The 24,918-nt window shown below is 33.5% G+C and overlaps 3 protein-coding genes and 1 long non-coding RNA gene across 11 annotated transcripts in view; 2 read left to right on the plus strand and 2 right to left on the minus strand.

The window, feature by feature from the left end:
• The first annotated feature begins 1,259 nt into the window (after positions 1-1,259).
• Positions 1,260-2,406, plus strand: LOC119770842. Its single transcript, XR_005279021.1, has 4 exons — positions 1,260-1,385; positions 1,455-1,978; positions 2,058-2,080; positions 2,141-2,406. It is a non-coding gene; the product is annotated as an uncharacterized LOC119770842 (long non-coding RNA).
• Positions 2,407-6,905: 4,499 nt separating this feature from the next.
• LOC6030969 (probable protein BRICK1-B) lies at positions 6,906-7,564 on the minus strand. Its single transcript, XM_001841768.2, has 2 exons — positions 7,324-7,564; positions 6,906-7,259 (listed from the first exon to the last, which is right to left on the minus strand). Exons 1-2 carry the CDS (start codon positions 7,439-7,441, stop codon positions 7,150-7,152), a joined length of 228 nt encoding a protein of 75 aa, XP_001841820.1. The 5' UTR covers positions 7,442-7,564; the 3' UTR covers positions 6,906-7,149.
• Positions 7,565-9,816: 2,252 nt separating this feature from the next.
• LOC6030968 (protein YIPF1) lies at positions 9,817-11,174 on the minus strand. The gene is made up of 4 exons (XM_038265702.1): positions 10,919-11,174; positions 10,664-10,857; positions 10,242-10,520; positions 9,817-10,185 (listed from the first exon to the last, which is right to left on the minus strand). The coding sequence occupies exons 1-4, from the start codon at positions 11,055-11,057 to the stop codon at positions 9,907-9,909; spliced, it is 891 nt and encodes a 296-aa protein (XP_038121630.1). The 5' UTR covers positions 11,058-11,174; the 3' UTR covers positions 9,817-9,906.
• A 7,901-nt stretch (positions 11,175-19,075) lies between these two features.
• LOC6031064 overlaps positions 19,076-24,918 on the plus strand; it is a 64,144-nt gene continuing 58,301 nt past the window's right edge. For 4 of the 8 annotated variants that reach the window (XR_005278598.1, XM_038263875.1, XM_038263876.1 and 1 more), the window contains exon 1: positions 19,076-19,802. The gene's annotated coding sequence lies outside the window, so the exon portion shown is untranslated. The remainder of the gene's footprint in view (positions 19,803-24,918) is intronic. The other 4 variants (XM_038263872.1, XM_038263874.1, XM_038263871.1 and 1 more) reach the window with 4 other exon arrangements.

Raw genomic sequence — 24,918 nt, forward strand, 5'->3', positions numbered from 1 at the left:
CGTGACAGAGGCAAGGTCATCGCAGTAGGGTTTGACACGATGCACTTGGTCGGTACAGTGATATTGTTTTGCAAACCTCCCACACCGATTGCGGAACGCTTTGGCAAAGTGAAAGTAAAAGTTGGTGCAGCATTAATGGGGGTGTTTTGCCAAAGGGGGTGACATTGAACGGAGATTTGGTGCAGTTTGAACTAGGTTTTGATCAAGTGACGAATGTGGCTTAATATAAGGTACCTGCTGATTTTTTTAATTCTTGATCGATGTTGTTGGTTAGAAAAAATATTTAGAAATGAAACATTTTGCTAACATCATGTTGTATTACATTCACTTTACATCTTAAATGTTAAAGGTTATCATTTCTAATTTATATTTTGTAAAATAAATTTATCCGTTAAATGTGAATTCATTTCATTTATGTCGAATAACTTTGTCCCAGCACCCTCCAACCTTTTTGCAGTCATTCTGTAAGAAATGAAATAGAAAAAATAGTTAAGAAAATCCGCAATTATTTAATATTTTTAAATAAACAACAACATACACCAATAACAGCAAAGGCACCACCAAACAGAGTCAACAGAGCCAGTGCAGAGTAAACTATATTTTATAGGTATCAACCAAATTATCTCCAAATCGAATTTGCTTTAATCAATTAATTTGCTTTGCTTTACATTTAATTTGAAACGAAATCTACAAAACGAATCGTAATCTGAGTCGAATTTTTGCGATTAAATTAAAATTTGAACCACCACCACAACTTTTCGCTAACGATGGGTGAAGGCGATTGTCCACGCTCCATACAAAAATGTTTTTATTGTGTATGGACAATTGTCCACGAGGGGGTTGAGATTTCCGAAAAAGTGTCCACGTGGTTTGCGAATGTGTGAGAAAATTTTTAAAAATATGTTAAAAGAGTGAATTTTTTTTTTTTCATTGTCCTACAACTTTGGCCAATTTGGTTGATACTGCTCGTTTAGTATAGGAAAAATACACGATTTGAGAGTATTTATTTAGTATTAAAAAGCCACTTTAATTTTAAAAGCTTAAGGTTCCGAAACTAAAATTTGCCTTAAAAAAATCAAAGCCGGATAAAAACTCTTTTTTTGATTTGATAACCGAAATTTGTATCGACTGTATTTAAAAATAAGGCATCAAAAATGAAATGCAAACAGTTAGACTAACCCCATTTCATAATATACAGTAAAGAGATTACTGCTTCATAAATAGCGCTGCATCTCATATCATTTCAGTTTACATTGAGTAGCATACTGATTGCATGATAAAACTTTTCTGTCTCTCTTTCTTGTCGAAAAAAATAGCCTGCAATGTTTAAAATTACCTTTCTAATTATTTCTCTTGTAACTCTAGCCAAATGTTACCCACAGGAAGTAAGTGCAAGTTTCCGTTGCAAATCAAACAAAACATCTAAATTTTACATTATTTTTTTCCAAATCCAGCCCCCACCCGACGAGCAGTACGATTCGTCATCGGACGAGCAACGTGACCTGTTGTTCGTGTCAATCATACGGAAAATTGCTGCAGAAATGCAACAGCAGCAAACGTCGACAGCGATGACGCCGGCAGTGGAGTCGACTTCCCACCACCAGCGGCTGGACTGTGGCCGGGTGCCCACGTGTGGCTCGATTTGCTGCAAAGGGGGTGTATTTCCGTGAAGTGAAACAAAATTCAGCAGGGGAAATTTGAAAATGTGAGAAATAAACGTTTAGTTAAGCTTTTGTAGTAAACAAAACTCAAATGTGTAAATAGGGCAGTGCATGCAATCATGCATTTTAAAATTTTAATCAATTATTATAAGATTGTTTAAATAGACGATGGTGAGATTCCAAACAATCATTCGGAAACTTGTAGTTTTAACCTACAGATTTAAAAAATCTTTAACAAAATGAGCAAACTTGTTTTTCTAGTTTACTGTGCAGCAGTTTTACTAGCAATGATTGGTGCAGCTCACGCTTATTCCGAGGTATGTACTGAAACCACCCAATTCTAGCATTCTAGAAATGATCTCTTTTCAATGATATTTTTTTGCAATCAAATTTTAGATGGTTTGTGATGTTGCACCATGGTAAGTTTAACCCCAAGGCAAACGGATAACAATTCAAGTGTTAATTTTTCCCCGTTTCAGTCCTAGGCCAAATCCGTGCTGTTGAAATTTATATAATCCATCAAGGTGAAATTGAATAAATATTTTAAAAATGAACAGATTCAAATAAGAATTCTTATTGTTAAATTGGCTAATCGAATGCAACTAAAAATAAGTAAATTCAAGGAGTTTTTGTCAAATTTTTAATAAATTAGGCACAGTGTAAAGCGGAAGTTTGTATGCAAATATTGATCATTTATTTATTTTAATAAATACGAATAAAAACTGGATGATTTCACATAAACAAACTCCTTCTCGTTTTTTGTCAAACAAAATTTTGCAGTATCAAATTACCTCCAAAAAAGCATTTTTTTGAAAAATAATTGATTACAATTAGCATAAGATACAGATAGCATTATTATCTCAAAAGAAATACAAATTCATATGAGACTTCGGGAAAGTATACAAATTTTCATCAAATTTCTTCTGTGTCTTGTATCAAGGCTTAGGGTTATTTGCTGTAGTTTAATACAGATCATTTGGTAAATATGACACATTTTTTGTTTAACATAAAATCTGTTTTTCAACTAATTTTTGATCTTTAAGGGGTTACATACAAGCAGTGTTGCGTTCCTCACGCGCTCACGCGCTCATGAGCGCTCACTTTTCGCTCATTCGTGAGGAGGAGCGCTGCGCGAGCTAGCTCACGTTTACCCGCGCTCACGTTTGCTCCGATTTTTTCAGCTCGCGTTTGCTCCACGCTCGCGCTCGCGCTCATATTTCGCTCACGGAGCGCTCATTTCGGACGTATCGCTAATCATTTAACGTTTTTGAGAAAGTTTTTTTTTTTTAATTCTAGATGGATTTTTTGCGTAAGGTGCAGTAGGGCTGTGGAAATATGACTTTGTGAACAAATTTTATGATATATGAATTGGAATAGCTTATTTTCATCAATCATGTTTTTAAATAAAGGCCTTACTGTAGCAGAGAGGGGCGGAGGGGTATAGACGCCTAAATAAAAGGGCCTGTTAACCTTAGAGTAGGAGTAGGAATCTCGTAATCGAGAACGCCAAGGCAATGCTGTAGAGCGAATGATTTGATTTTTTTTGAAACCTTAGAAAAACTTACAAAACAATGAATGGATTCAAGAGGATTTATGCTTTGGTAAGTTCGATTCAAGGTTAAATGCTTAGTTGATTAAAATATAACATTAAACTGTTTTTATGTACCTAATCAGTGTTTTGACTACATTTCCAGATTGCGGGTCAGAATGAGCTACCATTAAAAAAAATAATTCCGTTTATTAAATCTTTCAGTGATTCAGTGATTAGAAACGGCTAATCATTTCTATAAGGTTAGTCTTTATTTGGCAAACATTTTAGAAAAAAGGGTAACATTTTTGAAACAGTTCTATTTTTAAATATATGCCTCAAAATTCCTAAGGGTTGATATAACCCTTTTGACTCAAATCAAATAAATTATCAATATTTTTCACCACGAAAAGGTTGGCTCTTCTTCCAACAAGTATATATTCAATTACAAGTTATTTATGATTTTTTGAACATGGATGATTGTAACTGTTTAAAAGATTATTTAAAAATAATTAAAATATACATAAATTGTCAATATTTTTGTACATAACAACAATACAATATGGTCCAATATGGATTTGATTTGTGAACAAACAGTGCATCTCTTCACGTAAATGAGGTTTACATTATGAATTTAGTTTTTTGTTCCTTGTTCGAAAAATGTCTAGATTTTAAATAGAACGTAAATTTCGGTTCACTGATCAAATCCGTTTCATTGCCTACTTTTGTTTGTTCGACCACTTTCTTGTTTGTTTTTGCTGCCTGTGCTCAGATAGTTCTAGAAACTTTGTTTCAAACAGGCAGATGAATCAACAGGAAAAAACAACTACCTACTTTGGCTCACCGGCTCACGTGAGCGCAAAACGCTCCGGTGAGCGTGAGCGAGCACGAGCTACCTGATAAAAACTCATGCTCCAGCTGGAGCGAGCAAGCTTTCCGTGAGCGCTCGCTCATTCGCAACCCTGCATACAAGTAGAAAATCAAAAAATTTCATATTACAGAAAATTTATTAAATCCACTAAGATGATGATTTCAAACGCTCCTGAATGTTTCATGATGGTATTTCATGACTAAACTGAGTACGAGACGATTTAAGCTCAAAGTTTTGCCATGCGTAAAGCGAAGTGTCAAACTTTGTGAGCGTTTTTCTCTAAACACCGATTTGATTTACGGTGTCACGATATCTCGAGATGAGATGGACAAAATTGGCTGAAATTTCGGGTGAAGACTCTTAAAATTTTGGATTTTGGTGAAGACTCGTTAAACCGGTCCCGTGTGCATGACGAAGCCCGATTTTGAAATTTTGCTTTAAAAAAATACAAAAATCAAAACTAATGATAATATGAAAAAAATAAAAAATAGTTTTAACTTTCTTGAAAATAAACATTTTGAAAATCGGCCTTCGTCATGTACACGGGACCGGTTTAACGAGTCTTCACCAAAATCCAAAATTTTGAGCCGATTTGGTCAAAGCAGTGTTGAGATATCGTGGCAACCGTATTCTTAAACTGCAGACTTCAAATAACTATATTTCGGCGAAGAAAAAACCAAATGTGTTCAAATTTATTTCATTAATAGATGAAAGTGTATATTGTAATGCCCAGAAAACAGATTTGAAAAAAGTTTAAGCGTAAGTTCAAACCATCTTCTGAAATTTATGTCGATTTACATGTATGTAACCCCTTAAAAAGCATTGGATAGAAGAACTCTTAAAATTTTAGAAAATTTTAGGGTTAGAAGTTTTACTTGTTGTATGTGACATTGCCATTAAAATAGTCATTTTTAGGGGTCCACTATGGCTGTGTTTTTTACAAACATTTCATATATTTTAAGTAAAAAGAAGTATTCAGTAATTTTTGTTGTGTCCCAGACTATGACTCTACGCATTTTTTTACAATTTAAAAAATGATGGTGCCATTCTATAGCAGAACATGTGAAAAACAAGCAAAAAATTGTAAAAGTCACTGTAAAAACGTGAAGAAATTAGATAGGCAAAATGAATTAGGTGGTAGAATAGGCCAAATACTACAAAAAAAAAACAAACATAAACCAAACAAGATAAATGCAAATGAATATTATAAAAATAAAACAAGCAATACATAAAACAAAAGATGTAAAGTTTTTCATAAAACAAAAGTTGCTCAAAATGACCTCCTGAACACGGGAAAAATAACAAATTTCGAAAAAAAAATTGGCAGTAGAGGGTTAAAACGTTTATTGGCAATGATGAACAGGTATACATTTATTGAAGGACTCTCACATAGATTTCCAGAATTCTTTAAAGGGATTTCCTTCATTTATGGACCTTTTCAAATATAACTCAAGATTTCATGGGTACTATAATAACTAACATCTGATAAAGAAAGTTTACGGATAACTTCATATGAAGAGTACACAAAATATACAAATTCTAACTGTTGTATTAGTTTATTTGAATCTTTTTTAAAACAAACTGTAAAATCTCGGAAACAAAAAAAACAATAGAGTAGCAATCGACAACTCTGGAATTTTTTGTAAGTCAAAAAAAAAACAAAATGATCAAAATTTAATTTTGATTTATTTGACCTTTAACAAAAAAAGACTCTCAAACGGTGGATTGTTGTTTAATTAATAATACCAAAATTATAATTCTGTTTCCAGCATATGACAGTTTAAATATTTAAGAAGTTTTCCGGTAAATTTCGGAAAAATGAAAAACTGTGAGGCGGTGCGAAAAAAAATAAATGATCGAATGTGGATGAAATTCGATGATTTTAGAGAAGGTCGATTATAAGCGGTGAGTCACTTGAATTGAAAAATTGAAAATGAAAAATGATCCTTAATAATTCAACCGGAAAACACCGGTTAAGTGGTAGGAATTATGTATGAAATCAATTAGAATCGGAACACAAATTATTAACAGCCTTCAACAAGAAAATCGATCACAATTTTATTGGTTAAGCTGTATAAAAAGCACATATTGTTCGTGTCAACTTTTTTTAAGTTTCGATTTTTAAATAACACTAACCAATTCAATTCACAATGTTAAAAATTTATATTTTTTTATTTGCAATTTTGACAGTAGCGCTGTGTTCTCCACTTGTGGTAAATTTTATGATATATTGAAGACAAAATGAATCTCAATTCGCTGCTTTTCAGCTGGATGAATTTCCTGAAATGATGACAGAAGATAAGAGAGCCAAACCAAACTGTGGCAGTGGAGCCGTGTGTGGCAAACGTTGCTGTAAAGGTGGTTCTTTTCCATTCCCACCGAGACCCAAGACGTAAATCGTAACACTTTTGAAAACACACTTTTTTAAGGTGAAGTTGTTGATCATTTTCGAAGAAAATTGATCATCACTGTAAAATTCTCTGTATTGAATTCTATTCAACGAATTTTTGCACCAAAATGAATAAGCATGTGCCTTCTTGAAGCCACTGAAAGAATTTTCGGTCTAAATCAAATGTGTTTCAAAATTTATATAATTTTGTGGTACAATCATTGACGTCCTAGTTCGCAATCATTGATTAATGACGATTTCCATAACTTTGCAAGGAATAAGATAATCGTAACCAAAAAGAATCAGCATATGTAGGGCACTTACCTATTCTAAACAACTTGTAGGAGGAATTTAGTCAAAATATTGATAGCGATGCAAAATGTATATCTTTGAACGAAAAATCATGTCAATGATGGAAGTCTTCAGGTTAAGAAGATAATAAAAATACCAAGTGCATTTCCTTGCCTAAAGCTGTGATTGTATCTTTCTTTTTATTCCTGAAATTATTGTAATTACATTTGTTTAAATTACAACTTACGCATAGTCCTACAAGCTAACAGAGTAGTAGAAAGGTGTGTTTGCGGAATCTTACACGCCCCTGGAAATCCAAACATTTGGAAGACACCCGGCCATCCACCGCGGTGTGACCGTGTCGTCAATTAGAGCTACTCGCCAAGGTCCCTCCTCCCTTCCCAATTCATTATTGCAGCGTTTCGCCCTTGGTCACGCAAGCCTCCAGATAGTCGATCCGCCGTTCCAGAGTGGTGAGCTTTTCGTTCAGCACAGCAAGCCGCGACCGACAGCTCATGTCTGAAAGGGAGTAACCGCATAGAAAAGAAAGAACGACATCGCAGTAGGCCACAGGTACACTAACCGAACGAGTTGAGGAAGTCGGTGATTCGTTTGATGCTCGCCGTTATGACCTCGATGTACTCCCGGTTGGCCCAGTCCTGGTGGATCTGCTTCTGGATTGCTTCCCGGTGGGCGTCCATCGTGGCGAGCTGCAGTTTTTTCGGATATTTCGGGGTCAAATATACAAAACAAATTCTAGGGACGAGCCTTTCTAATTGGTTTTCTTATGGTTTTTATTTGCTGGTGCAAACGTCAGGTTGTATTTATTTTGACGTTTGAGAGATGTCACAAATACATGCACGTGCGTGCACTTGCACAAATTGACTCTTGTAGTTGGCAATGATTTAGCAAAACTTTTGGAAATTTTCACTTTTAAAGCAATATTGATGTGTTTTTATTATAAATGCATGGTTTTATCCAATCCAATGATAAAATAGTTGATAAACATACCAATTAAAACAAAAATAATTGTTATTCAGAACAGTAATTTAAAGTGTAAATGTGAAGGAGTGTACAAGGACGGCGCTGTCATCTAGATCTGAAAATGTGCAACACTGCCACCTATAGTTCATAGTGCAAACTATAAAAACAGAGGTTCCCAATTGAGGTTTTGCAGCGCGACTGTGTTTCAAATGTAGGTGGCGCCAAAATGAGGTTACTTGCCAAAAATCGTATTCCTTTCTGCTAGATTGAAGAACAAAATCGCTTATTTCTCATGATTCCCTGCATCAATCTTAATGAAACTAGTTGCAAAAGACGAGAAAAATTATTTGCTTTAAAATAATGAACATCAACTTTTGGGCGCGCAAAAATTTGTGACCTTTTTCTTTAAAAAACATGTTTTGGAACACGAAAAAATTAGTTTCCCTGTATATATCAAGGAAATAAACAGTTGTGTAGTAGACAACAGATGTGTTAACGTATATTCAACAATTTTTATTGATTTTTGACAGACTTTCTTGCCAAATAGTCCAAATTACTATCTTTTCTAAATTTACAGTTTTCTCATAGAAAAATCAAACAAATATTGGAAAGTTATACACCAAATTGTTGGAAATAATTTTTCTCATCCGAATCCGGCTTAAGTTTTATAAAAATGTTGATTATGAAGGAAAAAACACATTTTTTCAAAAAATCATAGGTTTACGCTATTTGTTCATAGGTGGCGACACGTGTCTTTTAGCTTTGCTGCAAATTCTCTATCTGAATAATTCTGAGAATTGAGGTTTTGCAGCACGACTGTGTTTCAAATGTAGGTGGCGCCAAAATGAGGTTACTTGCCAAAAATCGCATTCCTTTCTGCTGGATTGAAGAACAAAATCGCTTATTTCTCATGATTTCCTGCATCAATCATAATGAAACTGGTTGCAAAAGACGAGAAAAATTTTTTGCTTTAAAATAATGAACATCAATTTTTGGGCGCGCAATAATGTGTGACCTTTTTCTTTAAAAAACATGTTTTGGAACAAGAAAAAATTAGTTTCCCCGTATATATCGATGAAATATACAGTTATATAGTTGATAACAGATGTGTTTACGTATATTCAACAATTTTTATTGATTTTTGACAGACTTTCTTGCCTAATAGTCCAAATTACTATCTTTTTATAAATTTACAGTTTTTTCATAGAAACATCACACAAATTTTGGAAAGTTGTACACCAAATTGTTGGAAATAATTTTTCTCATCCGAATCCAGCATAAGTTTTGTAAAAATGTTGATTATGGAGGAAAAAACAAATTTTTCAAAAAAAATCATAGGTTTAAGCTATTTGTTCATAGGTGGCAACATGTGTCTTTTAGCTTTGCTGCAAATCCTCTATAAAAATATTGAGGTTTTGCAGCGCGACTGTGTTTCAAATGTAGGTGGCGCCAAAATGAGGTTACTTGCCCAAAATCGTATTCCTTTCTGCTGGATTGAAGAACAAAATCGCTTATTTCTCATGATTCCCTGCATCAATCTTAATGAAACTGGTTGCAAAAGACGAGAAAAAATTTTTGCTTTAAAATAATGAACATCAATTTTTGGGCGCGCAAAATTTGTCAACTTTTTCTTCAAAAACATGTTTCAGAACACGAAAAATTAGTTTCCCCATATATATCAAAGAAATAAACAGTTACATAGTTGATAACAGATGTGTTAACGTATATTCAACAATTTTTATTGATTTTGAAAGACTTTGTTGCCAAATAGTTCAAATAACTATCTTTTACTAAATTTATAATTTTCTCATAGAAAAATCAAACAAGTAGTGGAAAGTTGTACACCAAATTGTTGGAAATAATTTTTCTCATCCGAATCAAGCATAAGTTTTATAAAAATATTGATTTTGAAGGTAAAAACACATTTTTTCGAAAAATCATAGGTTTACGCTATTTGTTCATAGGTGGCGACATGTGTCTTTTAGCTTTGCTGCAAATTCTCTATATGTAATAATTTTTTAAAACATAAATATTGGTCAATTTACCTCCACTTAAAAATATTTCTTAATAAGAAACTAATTAAAACTAATTATTTTCATGTTGTTATTCACGTTTATTAAACTACATTACAATATTTCACAGTCAAATGACAAGTTTAAGAGTGCGCTCAGCTAAAAACCTTCTAATTGGTGGCATTTTTATGCGCCAAAACGGCGGCGACCGTCGTTTTGACCTGCTCGTGGATTCCGGCCGCTTTGGAGTCCTCCACTGTGGCCGCCGTTCCCGAATGGTGGAAAAACATCAGCATCAGGGCCAGGGCCAGCACCAGATGCATGCCGGCAACGGCAACCTGAATCAGGAAGGAGAATTTCGACTGCTTGATGGCCGGTAGCAGGACGCAGACCAGGGCCCAAGCGGGTAGGAATCCGGTGATCATTAGAAGGTACTGGAAAACGGAAATCTGGAAGGTAAAACAATTTAGGTTGACGCCTACAATGTGTAACTTGAGGAAGTCACCTGAATGGTCCACAAAATGGACACCGGAATGTAGATGGCCAGCGAGTATCCGTACAGGCAGACCAGCGAGAGCAAACTCGGAGTGTACGGAGACTCGTCCAGATCGGTTGGCCGATCGAACCACTTGAGCAGCGCCCAAATCGCCAACGGCATTAAACTAGTATACAGTACGATGATCGTGGCCGCCACCGACACCAGATGAAAGTTGTACCGCCAGTGATGGTCACCAGCGTTCTGCAGATAACTAGCCATATTGCCCGAAATCGCAATCGTAAAAATCTAAAAGCAAAACAAATCATTCACGGTCACCTTCTACATTGTTTTCTTTGATTGTAGCAATGCAAGCAACGCTAAAGGTAACATATTGTCAACAACATCTGTCAATCAAAAGGTTGCTGCGATTGCTAAAGATTAATCTTTACCAAAGTTATCACGATCCAAATTGGACCGTACAAATCGGGACTAGTCCCGATGTTCAGCTGCAAATAGTCCGTCGGTGCCCTCTTGGGAATAATTGAGTTGACAACCCGTTCCACCACGGTCATCGTGTCTACATCGAAAAATGTTTGATAATACTCAAAGCTAAAAAAGGTCGAACTCTTCGTGGTTGCCCCCTCTAAAATCATGAATTATTTGTTAAAAATCTGTATTTATGAATTATTTAAAATGTTTCAAACCTTCCGGAGGCGTCTCGGTCTCCCGCACCGGGGAAACCTTCTTCGGTGAATCAATGTTCAGCTGGGCGCTGGTCGAGTTGCCCTCCTGTATCAGCGGGAACTCCTTGAAGGACAGCAGATCGTCCACCGAGGGTTCCATCCCGAAAGCTCGATTGCTGCTAAAAAATCACAAAAAGATATTTCGGCTCTACGCAAAGCGACACGTAAATCAATCGGACGAGAAAATTTTGTTTTGTTTTCATGCAGCTCGGTTTGACAGTTCATCGTTTGACAACTTCGTCAGCTCGTGGCGTTTGTTTATGATGGAAGCCCATGGGCATGCGCGATGTGGAAAATCCACTGGGCACTTTAGAAGTGGCTTTTGAATAGACAGTTTTTCAATTTGCTGAAGAATTATGATGCATGTTTTTCTTCTTTAACAGATTGATTAAGCTTGCGAAGCTTTTTTTTTTTTTTATTTTTGAAATCTTGAAAAAAAATTAAACTGTAAATAACTTCGGCCAATAGAATACTCCCTGAAATACAGTGGACTCTCACGTTGTCGATATTGAAGGGACTGTCGAGAACGGGAGTTATCAAATTATAGAACGAAAAACCAAGGGACTGAAAATTTTAAAGACAGCAGGAGCAATATTGATATCGAGAAGATCGACAGCCAGATTGTCGACTGTATTATTAAATAAATTAATTTTGAAAAGCTGGTAGTACCAGCAATTTCTGGAAACCAATTCAATTTGTAGTTGGCGTGTAATATTTTTCTCTGTAACGGTTATTTTTCATTGAATTTTATGCAAAATAATCTTCCCCAGATGACAGTTTTTCTATTGCAAAAAAATCATAAAATAAAAAACTGATTCAGATATAACTCAAAAACTATATATTGTGTTTACACACTAAGATTTGTTTACCGAATTCGGTAAATCGAATTTTCAATTGCCAACAATTTGGTAAACTGAAAACTACCGAATTCGGTAAAAAAATCTAGGAGTGTATTTTTTCCGTTTTGAATAAAAAATAATTGCAGATTTTTGGTTAAATAATAAAAAAAATCATTACAATTATCTCATAAAGTGGTCTCTATAACAAAGGACTATTGAAATGTTCAAAAAATAGTTCCACAGGACCAGAATTTAAAATTTATCGACTTTAAAACTTTCTACACACTTAGATTTTTTTACTGAATTCGGTAGTTGAAAAATCGGTTAAGTAAAGATCGATAAACCCTTTTGTCAAAATGAACCAAATTTTACCGAATTTCGGTAGTACGATGAACAACAATGAACTTTATTACCTAATTTCGGTAAGTTTTACCAAATTCGGTAATTTCAATTTACCGAACTGTGTAAACTATATGATCAAGCTTTTGCAAGATTCTTACAACTTATGGCTTTCGCAACAAGTTGGTGGTTTTCATCTTACTATGGCCGTTACAAATATTTTGAAAGTTTTAAGGAGGGATGAGGAGGGGGGGGGGGGGGCTTCGTCTTTTAAAAATGCTCCAACAATCATGACATAACAAAATAATTTAAAAAGCTTTAACTTGCCATCAAAATTAAAGAATCATCAACTAAATCTAAATTACATTTTTTGCCTTGTTTTTCTTTTTTTCTGTTTGTTCAAACTTATTTGAAAATACTGAAGTTCAACTTGCCAATCGCTAACAAATGTTATTGTTAACAATAAGGCCATTTCAAATATTTTTGAACCTTTATTTTTTTAAAGCATTATTTGTAAACACTATAGATTCTATAAAGGAATAATTGAAATATACTATGATAAAAATCATTTAAAATGTTGAAACCATTCAATATTTATATTTTTTCACCTTCCGCAAAGTTGTTAGATTTTTAACAAACTTCACCCTCTTCGATTTTTTTTTGCTGTTCAAGTATTGTTTTGAACCGCATTTTTTTAGTAAAACATAATAATTTTCTAAAAATAGTTTTGCAAAATAAGTTGCTTAAATAGCGAAAATCGACGAATTGGATGCAATTAGGACTGTATCCTTAACCTGCGAATCATATATGAGAATTTCCCCTCACTAGTAAAAAAGCTGTACTTTATTTCAATTTCCCAAAAGTACTTAGACCTATTTAAAAATAATAATAAAAAATAAACTTAAGGGGTAAATGTTTGTCAAAATCGAATTTGCGTCAAAAAAATAAAAAATCGGAACTTGATTTTTCACTCATATTTTCTTAAAAGTCCTCCAACAACTTTGCCGAAGATACCAAATCGATCCGAAAATCTTTTCTCAAGATACGGGTACCGTCATCAGTGGTGACATTGGGTCAGTATTTTTGTATGACCCAAACTCACCCCCCAGACCCAATGCCACCCCTGATGACGGTATCGATTGTTCTCATGGCACCTTTGTATGGACAGATCTCAAGTTTGTACACCCAGAACTGGGCATCGGCATACGATAAAGAGCACGATTCGGTAACCAATGATACAAAATGGCTTTGATGGACGAAGTTTATTCTACATAAAAAAATACAAAACTAAAAATAGCAAATAAAAAGGTATCGTTCGAATTTGAACTTGATTTTTTGTATCGAGTTTGATCCCAAACACGTGGCACCTCCTCAACTTCCACTTTCAAATAACCTCCCAAAACATCGCCCTTCCATTCAACCCGGAACGGCCAACAACAGCCTGTTAGATTCCGATCAGCTGGAAACGGCGAAACTTTTAGCAAATGCGCACACTTTCTGAGCATAACACAGCGGCCGATCCTGGTCCAGAGAGAGAGAGGATGCACACAGCAAAAGTGGGGCCAACAAGTGTGCGAGTGTGTGTGTGTGTGTGTGTGCGGGTCTTTATCCCCCTTATCAGGCCAGACACGGCGGCGTTATCCTCTCCGGACACTGTTTCGGTGAGGTCCTCGTTCGTCGTTCGTCGGTTGTTTTTGGCACTGCTCCAGGATTCCGAACGGAGGGTCGGACGATGGTGCTTAATTTTGATTTTATATTCACTTTATACTTAAAAACGAGAACGTTTGCACAGAATAATTAGTATTCAATTTAAAAGTGCATTGATTGAATAATCTTTCCATAAATTTCTCCTAACTCAAAACTAATAAAAAATACTTGTTTCAAAAATAACTGTTATTTCACTCTTTTGAATTGTTAGTTGTTATTTAAAAAAAAATCAAATCAAATTATTCGCTCTAAAGCATTGCCTTGGCGTTCTCGATTATGAGATTCCTACTCGAAACTAGGTGTCCGAAGGCTTGGTTGTTGAGGCAATTGCAAACCTCTTTTTACATCTAAGCTTCCATCTACCTTAGAATTCGAACTGACGACCTTTGGATTGTTAGTCCAACTGCCTACCAGCGATTCCATCGAGGCAGGACCCAGGGAGACGACTCCTACACCTGGACTGAGCTAACGACCTAACCTCTAGGTTAGACTGGGGCCAACATTTACTTCCCTGTCAGACGGAAGGCGTGATCAGACAAATCTCGTCTCAAAATTTGCCACCGGGACCTTCTGGAATCAAACCCAGGCCGACTGGGTAAGAGGCAACCACGCTTACCCCTACACCACGGTACCGGTTGTTATTTATAATATTCAAATTTTTGAAATAGAAAACTGGAACTATTTTTACCAAGATATCGCCGAGTGAAAAATAAGGGCTGATATTGGGTAATATGGTAATATGCATTTTTATAATTTTTAAGAGCAGGTACAATTTTTAAATTTAAAAGAAAAAATCGATAAATTGTACAAAAAAAATAGATATAACTAGAAAAAAGTGCACTTCAACAATTCACTCAATTTTTTTTTCGATTGAAAATCAAATGAATTTTTTGTCAGGTGTTTATCAACATTAAATAAATCTAAAAGAGTAAAATTTGTCAAAATCGAGTGTTTGTGGTTAAAAGTGATCAAAAATCTGGAAAGTTTCAATCTTAACCTACAACTTTGACGAAGATATCAAAATCGACAAGAAAAATCTCTTCTCAAGGTATGGATTTTCGAACAATTTCATTTTTGTATGGAAGCTCTCAACTTTATATTAAGATTGGAATGAAAAAAATCTATGATGAAATTGGATTATTTGACATAAGGAATTGATGGACAAAGTTTTATCCAAATAAAAATATAGTAAAAGTCGATTTGCTAAAACATAGAGAATTGCTCAATCGGTGCATTAAAAAAATCATCATAATAATAACACACGAATAATTGATTTCAAAATTTGATCACCATATAATAAATATGTTGAGCAGTTCTCTCAGATTTCGGTCATTCGATTTTTTTTTTGTGTTTTTTTATCCGACTGAAACTTTTTTGGTGCTTTCGCTATGCCCTAAGAAGCCATTTTGCATCATTAGTTTGTCCATATAACTTTCCATACAAATTTGGCAGCTGTCCATATGTCCAATGATGTATGAAAATTCGAAAATCTGTATCTTTTGAAGGAATATTTTGATCGATTTGGTGTCGTGGGCAAAGTTGTATGGATACGGACTACACTGAAAAAAAAATTGTTGATTTTTTATTTAACTTTTTGTCACTAATACTTTATTTGCAAAAACAAACTATTTTTAATATTTTCCATTTTTTGATATATTTTAGAAGATATCAAATGCCAACTTTTCAGAAATTTCCAGGTTGTGCAAAAATTTTTTGAACGAATTGAATTTTTGAATCAATTCTGACTTTTTCAAAAAATCGAAATATTCGTCGCAAAAATTTTTCAACTTCATTTTTCGATGAAAAATCAAATTTGCAATCAAAAAGAACTTAAGTGAAATTTTGATAACGTGCACCGTTTTTAAGTTAAAGCCATTCATAGGTAACTTTTTTGAAAATAGTCACAGTTTTTTTCCTTTCCGAAATAGTAGTTTATGCAACAAGTTGCAAAAAGAGGATTTTTTCAGCACGAGTCGTAGGGTAGAGTAGTCATCAATGAGACACGGGGAACAATGATAAAATGGCTCTCACAAGTCGTAGTTTCAACCAATCAGGCTCATATTTGGGGGAAAGGTGTGTCTACTAGATATACGTCTGCCATTATAGTGGCTTTGGTTATGGACGCTTCCTTGAAAAGTTATTCATAAATGTTTGATTCTGGGGTGTAAAAGTAAATTATGGACAAAAATTACTTTTTCGCTCGTAGGCTGCCATTAACACTAAAACTAATATTTCTTCAAATTTCTTTCGACGTTCCATAGGGATTAAGTTGGGCTACAATGTCCTTTCATTAGGTTTGGCCAAAATTTAGAATATACCCAGTATCCAGGACTGTCTCATTGTTCCCCACTCATTTCAGCTCATGGGTAACAATGAGACACTTTGATTTTTCTTCATTAAACTTTTCAATATCTATGGAAATCTTTCAAAACATGAATTAAAAGTGATTTTTGGCATATTTATAGAGTTTTAACTTCATTTAACCAAAAATACAAAGTTATTTGGTATAAATATACGAATTTTACAAAATTTAAATACTTTTTAGTATAACTTTTGTTAATTAAAGTTTCATGTTGGCAAAATTGTTCTAAAATGTTCAAGGCAAGTTACCTGCAATGGAACAATTAAAAAAACATGATGTTTTACTAGAATAATTTTGATTTTCGTATTGTGTCTCATTGTTCCCCAGCTGTCTCATTGTTCCTGCCAAGTGCGTCTACAATGAGACAGTTGAATATTTCAGGCTGTAGATGTCGGATCGATCTCATATGTTGGTCAATGTTAGAACACATTAAAAGAAAGAAAATGTAACAAAAAGCTCATTAAAACATGCTGATGAAAAAATTAGAAAAATCATTGAAAGTTGAAAACTAAAAATGTCTCATTGATGACTACCCTACCCTACATTTATCCAACGAGGTTTACCGAGTTGGAAAAATACGAAGAGTGCTGAAAAAAGCAAGTTTTACAACGAGTTCCATACAACATTTTTTGCAATTCCAAAAAACACACACTAAGTGAAATTTTATGTCAAATTTTCATATATTTTGTCAATAAATCGTTTAAATCAAAAAAATGTTGAAAAGTGTTACTTTTCGAAACAAGTGCTAAAAAGTTCAACTTTTCAGCACCCATTTGAGTGCTGAAAAGTATAACTTTTCAGCATTTGTTTTGAAAAGTGTTGCTATTCGATTCTGTTATTTTTGGTACAGAAAAGTAGGCTATTTCGTCGTTCAAGAATGACAGGAAAAGTAAATAGTTTCACGACGGAATTGCAAAAAAAATATTTTCACAATTTTGAAACCAAGTCTAATATTTTAAAAGTACGTTGTATTGAATATTTGGCCCTTTTGTAATGTTAGTCTTGATTTAAAATTTTTGAAAATATTGTTTTCGAAAAGATCGGAAAATTTTACGAATGTTTCATATTTTAACATTGTAAATCGGACTATTAGTTGCTGAGATATCGACATTAGAAAATGACATCAACTTTCCTGTTTTTAAACCAACCTGGCAATGTCTCAGCAACTAAGGGTCGTATCAACAAAGTTCATAATAGCAAAATATAGAGTATTTTCCCAGCTAATCAAAAATATTTTTTTCAATAGTGGGCAAAAATGCGCACTAATTTATAAAAAATAAAAAAATGCGACTATTTTCAAAAAAGTCACCTAAAAATGGCCTTAACTTGAAAACGGTGCCTTTTATTAAAATTTCACTACAGTACTTTTTAATTGTAATTTTGGTTTTACATCGAAAAATGAAATTGAAAAATTTTTGCGACCAATACTGGATATTTCTGAAAAGTTGGCATTTTTATCTAAATCATATCAAAAAATAAATAAATAAAAAAGTGTTTTTTTTTTTCAAATCAAGTTTTAGTGAAAAAAAGTTAAATAAAAAATCATCAAATAATTTTTACCATGTATCATTTTTTTCAGTGTAGACCGTATCCATACCTACAACTTTGCCGAAGACACCAAATGGATCAAAAAATTCCTTCAAAAGATACAGATTTTTGAATTTTCATACATCATTTTTGTATGGCCAGCTGCCAAATTTGTATGAAAAATTATATGGACAAACTAATGATGCAAAATGGCTTCTTTGGGCATACCGAAGGCACCAAAAAAGTTTCAGTCGGATTAAAAAATACATAAAAAATCGAATGACCGAAATCTGAGAGAACTGCTCACAGGAAAAAATACGTTATTTTAGTTAACTTTTCGTCACAAAAATCCAATTTCCCAAAATTTGTAATGTTTTAATCCTTGAAATTTTTTGATATATTTTAAGGAACAAAAATCCGTTACTTTTGAACCTCAATTTTGCCACCGAATTTTTTTAATAGTTTTTTTTTTCAGAAAAAAAATAAATATACTCTTAACAACAATTTTTATTTTAACGTTTGATGATAAATTGCGTCGTTGTCAAAGTTAGATTTTTTTCTAAAATATCAACAATTAAAAAATGATATTTTCAGAAATGGCTTTATCTTGTAAATTGCTTACCTTCTGATCATTCCCGTTAAAATATTTCCCAATCACAAATTTTACTTTACATAAATAATTAAAGTAAAAAATTAGTAAAATTTAATTTTTTTTAATACTTTCAAGAAATTATAGCTTGCCAGCAAATTTGTGCCCGTATTTCTCTATGGCTCAAAAGTTGCGGGTTTTTGTCCCCTAAAACATATTAAAATATCAAAAAATTAGAAAATCGAATTTTGAGAGATAGATTTTTAGTAAAAATAAGGAAATTATAAAATCAGCAAACCAATTTTTCATAATTTTACAACTTTGCCGAAGTCACCAAATCGATCAGGAAACTCTTCTAAAAGATACAGAAAACTGCCAAAATTTTTTGGGTGAACCAACGACATGAATTTTATAAGCTTCTTTGGCTATAGCAATGGCTGATCCTTATTAATACAAATAATATCCATTTCCGGTTTTGGTGGTGAATTGCTCTCCTTTTAAAAGCTTTTTGTTTTTGGTATTTAAAATATACTATAAATTTAGTTTAATCATTTATTAATAATTGTTAGAAAACCCGAAATTCCCATCATTCTCTCACCTCTCCATCGTCGGACCCCTCCTTTCCACGTTATCCTGGTGGGATGCCAGGGCCGACAACGACCCGAAGATCCCAATCTCCCGACGACGACGACGACAAAGTCTCGGGACCAGGACCAGACTGGAGCTGCTGACTGGCTGGCCACTGCCAGGTTCTTCTATCCTTCGTTCACCGCCGAGACGCACAGACACGAAAATCAGGATTCTAAAATTTGTCGAACCTTTTTTTGGGGGGCAGCTTTAGTGTGCAACAGCTTTTTTGGCTAGTGTTGGACACCCCACTTGAAAGTGTGCGAGCTTTTGAACAAAACAAAAAAGTGTTGTGTAATTTGAAGTGCTTTTTTTCATTTTTCCGAAGGGGATGCTGCATCGGGATTAACCTCAATTTCCGGAAATGTGAGCCCTCTTGGAAGTTTCGAGCGGAAAAAAAGAAACAAGAGTGAACAAAAAAGAGGAAGAAATTAAAAACAGGAAGAGAACAAGAGCGCAAAGTTAGTGTGAGTGTGCAATCCCGGATCCATCAATCTATAATCGTCGTCGTCGTCGTCGTCGTTCAAGTTGTAGTCGTTGAAGTTGTGTTTTGAAGTGTGCTTTTCCTCTCATTGCTGCTGCCCCGGCTTCAGTTTTGCTCAACTTGTGTGTGATGTTCTCTCTCCTGCCTGGATTTCCCCTGTGGGATGTGGATGTTGCTTACCTGGTTTGACTGACTGACTCTTCCAGGCTTGCTGCGTTCACCAAAGTGGAAAACTTTCGCACCAAGAAACCTTGAAATTTGCCAAACGATGCAAATTGCTACGGGTTGAAAGTGTGTGTGTGTTTGCACAAAAAAGTGAGTTTCTGCGGAAAATTGGCAAACTTTGGTACTTTTTATTTGTCTCTGCAACGGTGAGTTCACTTTGTGTGTGGTTTTGTCTGTGTGTGTGTGTGTGTTTGTGTACAAAGGTCCAATTTCCTCGCCGGAAGGAAGCGTGGGGACCAGAGGGGAGCCTCCCCCGCAACGATTATGCCTCATTTTTGTGTGTACATCAGGGAAAAGGATGATTATGGTGGGGGGTGGCAGGGGTTAGGGTGATAAGGGATCAAATTTCTTGGAAGTGCTGTGTTTCTTGAACATATGACTCTAAATTTAGGGACATTAAGGAAAGAAGATGTTATTTTCTTAAATTTGTTAGGAGTTGTGCAATTGAAATGGTACCTGTTTCTAAATAAGTCAAAGCTGTCACAAGTTCTCAAATGATTGGTTTTTCAGATAATACAAAAAATGTCAACTGTTGAATTATTCATTCTTATTTGCTAAAGAGATTCTTTTGTATTGAGCATTTTATTGAAGTCTAATCAAACTGCAACTCCTAACCACGTGGCAATTAACTTTAATTTACTGTACAGAAAAAAGAAAAAGCAAAACTGCCTAACAATTCTTAATCCTCCTACAAAACCTTTTTACCATAGATTCAAGAAATGTTTGAAATATTTTTATAACAACTCTCTTTTATTCCACCGCGATTCGTGAATTTGACTTTTTGACAATTCTTCCAATTTTACTAATTTGCATTTTTTTTTAAATACAAAAATTATTTTAAAACCACTGTAATGTATCGTTTCTCAACTGTAAAACCTAGTTTTACATGCCATTAGAAGATATTCTTATTAAATCAGCGTAGCCAAGAACGGGTATATTTTCATGCAGAATATATTTTTTATTTTACTATTTCGTGTTTTTTGAAACTTTGAGAGTTGTTGTTAACCCTGTACAACCCAGCCCCGCATTTAGATGGGCTTCGATTTTAAAAATCACCAAAATTTTTTCAACCAATTTTTGATCTTTAAAAGGCATTGGAAAGAAGAACTCTTAAAATTTTAGAAAATTTATGGGGTTTTACTTGTTTAATGTGACTTTTTCCAATGATTTTTAAAATGTCATTTTTTTGGGGGTCAACTTTGGCTAACATTTCCTATATTTTAAGTGAAAAGAAGTATGCAGTAATTTTTCTAGTGTCCCAGACTATGCCTCTACGCATTTATTTACAATTTAAATAATGATGGTGCCATTTCACAACCAAAGATGTGATAAACAAGCAAAAAAATGAAAAAGTGGCTATAAAAACATGAAAAAAATAAATAGGTAAAATGTAATGATATGAGGTGATAGAATAGGCCAACTACTACCAAAAACGAACATAAATTAAAGAATACTAAAAAAGAAACCAGAACAACATAAAACAAGAGAAGTAAAGTTTTTTGTAGAACAAAAGTTGCTCAAAATGAACTCCTGAACAAGGGAAAAATAAAAATTGACAAAAAAAACTTGGGCAGTAGAGGTTTAAGAATGATTTGAAGTTTTACCAAGTTGTAGATTTTTTTATAATCATTACATTTATATAATTGTAAAAAAAGGCAAATATCAATAAATTCAAAAAGTATCTCGTAACTTTATCGATTCAGACCGCTCATTTTTTTTTAATTTGACATTTATGTACTTTGAAAAAGATTTGCAACGGCCTTATTATTGGGAACTTAAAAGGGGAGACAAAAACTTGAAATGAAACAGAGCGTCCAATTTCCCGTTTCGTGAAAAAAAAAATCCAGAGAATTAACGTAGAAAAAATATTTCCCGTTTCTTGAGAAATTTACAAATTACCCGGAAATTTTAGAAATTCAGGCAGAAGTATACATATTCTTAACTTTTTGAAACCAATTTATTTAAAATCTTATGAAAAAAAAAAAAGATAATTGTAGAAACTCAACGTAATTTGTTCAATTCAATGTACTGTTCAGTTCATATAGAATTAATCAAATGATCAGAAAAAAAAATATCTCTGATAATATAAAAAAAAACAAAATTTAGATTTTTACGTTTATGGTAATCGAATGAGAAGAAAATAAGATTGGTATCATAAAATATTTCCAATAGGTTTGTGCAAGAAGAATTACTTCAATTCGCATAATAAAAAAAATCAAGAAACACTGGTGCAAAAATGGATGTTAGAAGGTCAAAGGTGCATACCAACCAGAGCTATTGCACCCAGATTTTTGTTACAGAAATTTTAGTTTCTTCAAAACTACGGGAACTATCGATATTATTTTGTATTCCATAAAGATTTACAACAAAATTTAACAATTTTCAAAAATTCAAAAGATTTTTAAATCATCTCAAACATGCTAAAAATGATTCTAAATGCAGGGGAATGCTTTAAAAATTAATTTCAGTAAATTCCACACTTTGAAGTTTTTTGAAAAAATATGTTTTTTTGCCCCCTGATTTTCAGGCCAACTTTGAAGGGAGGAAGACAATAACTTTACAAAAAATTTGTACCAGCCTAAGATAAATTGGATAAGTTTTCAGAAGTTTTTGAACCGATAACTAAACGAATATTAGATCATTAAGTTCAACGTTTTGTGAACAGTTTTTTATTCTTTAAATATTTTTTATTTAAGGATAAAAGGTCTAAAGAACAATAATGAAATTTAAATACATTTCATCAGCAAATAAAAATTTCATAGAGTTGAGTTTTCGTTAAATTTATATTTATTAGAATAAGAGAATATAAGAGAATCAAACAATATTTCCATATCATCCATGCTTTAATTTGTAATAACTGTTTGTTAGATTTTTTTAATTTATTTGCGGTTGAATTTTATTGAAAAATTCAATTAAACTTTTTTCAGCCTTTTCAGCATCTGTATTCAAAAAACTGAAAATAACACAGTAAAATGCATCTCTGATTTGCAATAATATTTATAAATGGAAATTTGGCATCGAATTCTAATAAAAAAAATCTTGATTTCGTCCATATCCGAGACAAATTATTTATGCTGTTAAGGTTAAACTAAAGTAAACATTAATAAAATAAATGGCTGATATACGTCTGTTTAGTTTTAGTTTTATGTAGCTCGAACCGCTTATTGGTTTGTATTTTTTAAATGAAATAATGGTTTTAAATTAGATGAATAGAGGTTTTAAAAAACCAATCCATATAAATATCATTGCACATCGTTTTGCCACTTTGCCCCTTGATCAATGAAGCTCAAATCAGGGCATCATTTGATGTATTTGATTTTGATTTCGATGTTTTGCAGGAAGATTCACACAGAGCTCAACTTGATGTTTAGAACTTTGAGAGATTTTGTTTTGATTAGCGACATTTTCGGCAAAATGGTATCAAATACAAAATATTTGTTTGAAACACAACCATATTCAGAATCTTAGTTATAAAAATTAAATAAAAGTCTTAGTCATTTTTCATTAATTTCATTTCCAGAAGTTTAAACGTTTTATAAAGAAAACTTGTTCATTATTTTACTAGCAAACTTGACATGAAGACCGGATGCCACATTAATTTCTAAACCTTCTCGCGAGCCGCAGTTTTGCGACCACTGTTTTACATGCATTCATACTTTTAATTGATCTTCACACTTATTTTAACGAATAAAACCACTGTAATTTTGTAAAAAAAATATTGAAAAAATATTGATCAGATCCAAGATCAGAAAACTTTTCAATGAATTTAAAATTTCCCGGGATTTCCCCGTAGATTTGTTACCCTGGCAAATTGGACGCTCTAAAATTAAATCAGCAATGGTACATCTACACAGAAAAAAAAAGTTGAGTTTTGGAATGTTGAAAAATTGGTAGGTTGAATATAACCTCTTTTTTGAGTAATATTAAATGAAAAAAATGTTAAAAAATGTGAACCTGATGAATATTCATCAAAAACTGATAACGATTCATCATTTTCTGGGGTAAAATTGATTTTTTTTTTGCCACAAAATCTTTCACCATTTCCCGATGAATATTACCATCATTTTTTTCTGTGTAACAACAAATCATTGATAAGATGAAATCTGCAATAACCAGAATAGGTTATTGTTACACAACGTGCTTAAAAAATATTAACGTCAAGAAAACGTTTTTGAATATCTAGAAAAGCTTATTGATATGCATTAAATGATTGTTTGAAATTAAATAATTTGTTGCAATCTGGTTACATATAGGTGAAATATGACCATTTTAAGCCTAATAAGCGGTCGTGTTTGAATGATGCTAGATAATCTGGATTGTTCCTTGAAATTCACTAAAACCAAGTACACCGACGAGTAGAGCAACTTTCTGTGAACATTTCTGTTTATTTTCACTTTTATTAAAAGTTATGCTATTCCTTTTACAAGCATTTAAAAAAAATATTTTAAAAATTGGGCAACGCCCATTTTTCTATTTTCAGCTTAGTTCTTTTTTTTTCTTCCAGCGCTCTTTTGGGTCTGCTTAGTGCTGTCAAAATTGATGAAATTTTAAGCGAACACTCACGAAAAGTATCATTTATAAAGAAAATTTCCTGGCATCACTGGCTCACTCCAACAGGCACTGCACCAGCATGTTGGTGGTGTTGGTGGCCAACCTTTGTTCTTTATTTGCCTTCGCTTCTCGCTCGGTTTTCTTCAGCCATCGATTGGAATGGGTCGGCAAAAGTCAAGCGTCAAAAGACTTGGCGCGTTTGTTTTTTTGATGGTGCTTGCTAATTATTTACATTTTTCGGGATTATTTTTCAAGTGAGTAACTAACTAATGTGCAAAAGAACATGTTGCCGGTAGTTGGAAGCAATTTTATATCTTAAGCGCATTGAAATTGTTAGCGCAAGTGAAAAGATATTGATGGCGACTTTCGTTAAGCAGTTAACCTTTCATCTTGCGTGTGAATGTGTGTGCCACCAAAATGATGAGAAATGGTCTCGCAAAATAGAAATTATGATCAAAAGTGCATTAAATTTGATCCTTTTGGCCAGTAAATGGCATGAATTTGCGGGCTTACTAGAGGCGGTGCCGTTGCTGGTAAGTTTATATCCTAAATAGTATTTTTGGAGCTTTAATCGAGCATCAAACTCTCCATATGACGAAGATAGGTGTTTGATTAGAAAGGGTATATTTCCCCTAATTCATATTTCAAGCAGATTCCTTCTTTTATGGATAACAAATTCGCTATTTTTATGACATTCTCAAAACTATCACC

Source organism: Culex quinquefasciatus, chromosome 3 (assembly GCF_015732765.1).
Source record: "Culex quinquefasciatus strain JHB chromosome 3, VPISU_Cqui_1.0_pri_paternal, whole genome shotgun sequence".
Lineage (NCBI taxonomy): Eukaryota > Metazoa > Arthropoda > Insecta > Diptera > Culicidae > Culex > Culex quinquefasciatus.

Coding starts and splice junctions, on each gene's coding strand:
- LOC6030969 (XM_001841768.2), bottom strand. CDS start 7,441: ATGGACGCCCACCGGGAAGCAATCCAGAAGCAGATCCACCAGGACTGG. Junction 7,260..7,323: donor CGACTTCCTCAACTCGTTCG/GTTAGTGTACCT, acceptor ACTCCCTTTCAG/ACATGAGCTGTCGGTCGCGG.
- LOC6030968 (XM_038265702.1), bottom strand. CDS start 11,057: ATGGAACCCTCGGTGGACGATCTGCTGTCCTTCAAGGAGTTCCCGCTG. Junction 10,521..10,663: donor TTTGGATCGTGATAACTTTG/GTAAAGATTAAT, acceptor TTTTGCTTTTAG/ATTTTTACGATTGCGATTTC. Junction 10,186..10,241: donor CCATTTTGTGGACCATTCAG/GTGACTTCCTCA, acceptor TTTACCTTCCAG/ATTTCCGTTTTCCAGTACCT.